At 40.3% G+C, this 3,622-nt stretch overlaps 1 protein-coding gene across 1 annotated transcript in view; it reads left to right on the plus strand.

The window, feature by feature from the left end:
• The first annotated feature begins 285 nt into the window (after window positions 1–285).
• Window positions 286–3,622, plus strand: part of col1a1b (collagen, type I, alpha 1b) — an 18,763-nt gene continuing 15,426 nt past the window's right edge. The window contains exons 1-4 of the mRNA XM_035671059.1: window positions 286–513; window positions 2,037–2,231; window positions 2,835–2,860; window positions 3,054–3,089. Of these exons, the coding sequence (XP_035526952.1) occupies window positions 432–513; window positions 2,037–2,231; window positions 2,835–2,860; window positions 3,054–3,089 (339 nt within the window). The 5' untranslated portion in view covers window positions 286–431. The remainder of the gene's footprint in view (window positions 514–2,036; window positions 2,232–2,834; window positions 2,861–3,053; window positions 3,090–3,622) is intronic.

Raw genomic sequence — 3,622 nt, forward strand, 5'->3', positions numbered from 1 at the left:
GTCTCATGTTGGATGCCGAAGAGACAAAACACCCCAACAAAAGCCTCAATTAGAAAAGTCCATGGAGAAGCAGAAGATGATCAAACACGTCTGAGCCGCGGAGAGCCGTCGTGTAAATGACGAGTGTCCTCATCATCCACGTTTGAGCTGAAACGTGAACTTGTTTGACATGTCTAAAGACGGCCCCTCTCTCTGATGAAGGAGGGACTCTGACTTGAACATGTACAAGTTATCTGGTGCGAACAGGACCTCCCCAAAAGTTTTGGCATATAAAAGCCAAGCTAAGTCATTTGTTTAGGCAGTAGGGAGTTTCTGCTAGGGTCTGGATTGGAGTTATACACAGACCGGACCCTACCGTGTATGAGTGGTGTCTGAGGAGAAAAAGAGGATTCCCCCTTGCCGCAAAGAATCTACATGTCTAATATTTAGACATGTTCAGCTTTGTGGATATTCGGTTAGCGCTCTTGCTCAGCGCAGCAGTGCTTTTGGCCAGAGGTCAAGGCGAGGATGATAGTAAGTATCACTTTCAAACATTGATTTGAGTTGTTTTGGGACTGTCGCACCCTCAGGATGTGGATAAGCCCGCAAGGATGCTGAGCAGTTTGCTGGAACTGATTGTCCTCTGCGGGATAACTGACTCCACTGGGCAGAGAATGTGAAAGTTGTTACACAGTGATGCTTTTTGATGATTTTTTTCATTTTCTTTTGGAGATCTGGAGGCAAATAGGAGTTTATAGAACTCTTCTTTATTGTTTGTTGCCCTCAGTGACTTGCAGATACATGCTCACTGTGCGCAAACCTGAGAGGAGCAGCTGCAGTATCTCTCTGATGCGCAATGACAGGACATTGAGTTCAATGGGAGTTGAAGCAGAGCACAAGCATAAAAGAAATTTGAAAATGGCAAATCTTTTTGAGAAAATCTTAATTACATTTGGTTTGGAAAGTAGTTTTCACCAGGTTAAAAAAAAAATGCATCCCAAGTCTGTAGATTAGAGCAATTGGATTTTTCTCAGTAGTTTTAACATTAATGCATCAAAAGTGAGCAGTTTATTGGGAAACCAAACATGATAAACATGATTTTTAGTTGTTATAAGGTTAAACTTTTGCACAACAGCTTCATAAGAATGTCACTGAACCGAACAACATTTTGTTCCAGTTTGTGTAAAACTGGGCTTTGTTTGCTCAAAAAAAAAAGGACAATGGAAAAATAGCTTAAGCCTGACGTCGACAGTAAAATAGTCTAGACTTCAATTAATCACCGTACAGAAGAGGGTGCGGAAGATCTCGTTGTGCGGGTTAACAGCGCCGCTCAGTGGCCAATACTGGGATTATGCATCCATCCTCCAAACCTCGGTCCTCCTACCTCCATGGCCCAACCACACATTCAGCAGCCTGAAATGTGATTAGGCCCAATTTTCCACCCATATTTTTTTTAGGATAAAAATGTTTCTATATCTGATCAAAAATATTGTGACTTCTGCACATTTGTTCTGTTAACACCCGCATTTCTGCATTCTAACATCTGCCAGGCCCAAATTAGTTAAACCTTCTGTAGACAGGCACTGATACACACTGTTATACTTGATTAGGAGCTCTATTCCTGCTCACAAGTCACCAAACACCAGATACCAGAAGTTTAACTCATTAAAAGTCTGTTTCAGTGACTCTGTTGCATTTTAATGAATCCAGCTAGAATGACACTGGCTGAGGGTTGGATCTAGCAATAACTTTACTCCCAAAAAAGACTAGAGCTGATATGTTTACAGACTCAGACTTGAAATAGAAATATAGGTCTGCATTGGGAAACTGCAAAAATATTATTTTACTAATCATTATGCTGTTTTTGCATGTCTGGTGTCTGATCCTATTGGGAACATCTGGTTTCCATACGATGCACAGTGATATAGTCAGTTTACTGATCCCAAACCTAATATTGGACATTTATTAGACAAACTATTAAGAAGATGTTCACTCTCTTTTTTGGATGTTTGATCTTATTTGATCTCACCAAACTCATCACGGTTTTCTCCTTTCAGGCACATTCGGCAGCTGCACATTAGACGGACAGTTGTACAACGATAAGGATGTATGGAAACCAGAGCCCTGCCAGATCTGCGTCTGCGACAGTGGAACCGTCATGTGCGACGAGGTGATCTGTGAGGACACATCTGACTGTGCCGATCCCATCATCCCAGATGGAGAGTGCTGCCCTATCTGCCCAGACGCTGATGGTACTCCATCTTCATCTTCCTCACCAATTCTGTGGTTAATTAGCTTTCTGGCGCCACCTAGTGCCTCTCACCTCATCTCTGACCATCAATGGCTCAGTGGCCACACATGGACTTGAGGCCCTAAGCCTGCCTGCTTTCCAGAGGATTTTTATTCAGAAAAGAATCGCTTTGGATTTACCTTTTATTCATTTCGTTTTTAATAAGCATTCTTTTAACAATGGATTATACCTGCTCTTTGGCGAAGTGACATCTGGCAATGAATGTGTAATTTCCCAACATGCCTACCTGTGCAGTGACACTGCGGTGTGCAACAGGGCCTACACACGTCACGTCTCCTAAAACAACATTTACAACAACATTTCACTAGAGATAATATTTAGAATCAAATCAATATACTTTTGATTCAGTAATTTGATGAAATCCTGTATTTCATGCTTTAATCAGCCCTGGCTCTCACCTTGAAATTGATATAGATAGCTGTGATTTATAGCTTATTGCTAGATTTGAACACCTAATATTGTGTGATTGTCCAAAGTTATGAATGTGTCTCTCATAAATGTTCAAGAGGTGTTGACATTTTCTTTTTCTCCATTGGTTCTGTAGGACCCCAGGTTCCAGATGAGCTTGAGGTATTTTGCCCTTTAACTTTGTTTGATATTGAAATGATGTGTGACTTGGGTCTGAGACTCAAACTTGGGGATCCTGGCATGGCCCAGTTTAGTTTATAATCACGCCTGCTAATAATGTAGATGATGCACTTGTTTTTACAGTCTGGATGAAACATTGCAGCATAGCCTAACTTCCTTTCCCATCTGTCCATAGCCAACAAGGGGAGACCCTGGTCCCAAGGGAGACAGGGTAGGTTTCAATACACTTACACTTCTGTCCTTCAATGCAAATGACAACTGTGTTTTTTTTTGCCACAAGGACAAAATAACTGTGAACATGGATAATATTTAAGCAACTTTGTCAGATGTATTTGTCCCAACAACAACATAGTAATGAATTATATGGACTTATTCAGTTTCAGCAACAGTTCATGCATCTTTGCTGCATTGCACGTGGTTGATTATGTTTATTTTCATGAGATTTTTCAGTATTTTTAAAGGCATAGTTTTGTCTTTATTATACATTTCACCAATTGCTGACTAAAAATGTGAAAATGTACACAGTGGTGTTATATGTTTGCTAACTGAGTCCCTACACATTATTCTAAATGCCTGTAAAGCTGACAGATGATATAATTGTTGCTGATGACCTTTGATAATTAGGTCACAAGGTCACCAGGTCATCAAAAGTTCAAAGGTCACATAATGCAAATTGGTTTATAAAGTGATTGTAAAATCAAGTAATATTAAATAACAGTAGAATGAAACACAAAGGGTTTTTTT

The sequence above is a fragment of the Morone saxatilis genome, unplaced genomic scaffold, assembly GCF_004916995.1.
Source record: "Morone saxatilis isolate NCDOM2014 unplaced genomic scaffold, NCSU_SB_2.0 Contig1, whole genome shotgun sequence".
Classification (NCBI taxonomy): domain Eukaryota; kingdom Metazoa; phylum Chordata; class Actinopteri; family Moronidae; genus Morone; species Morone saxatilis.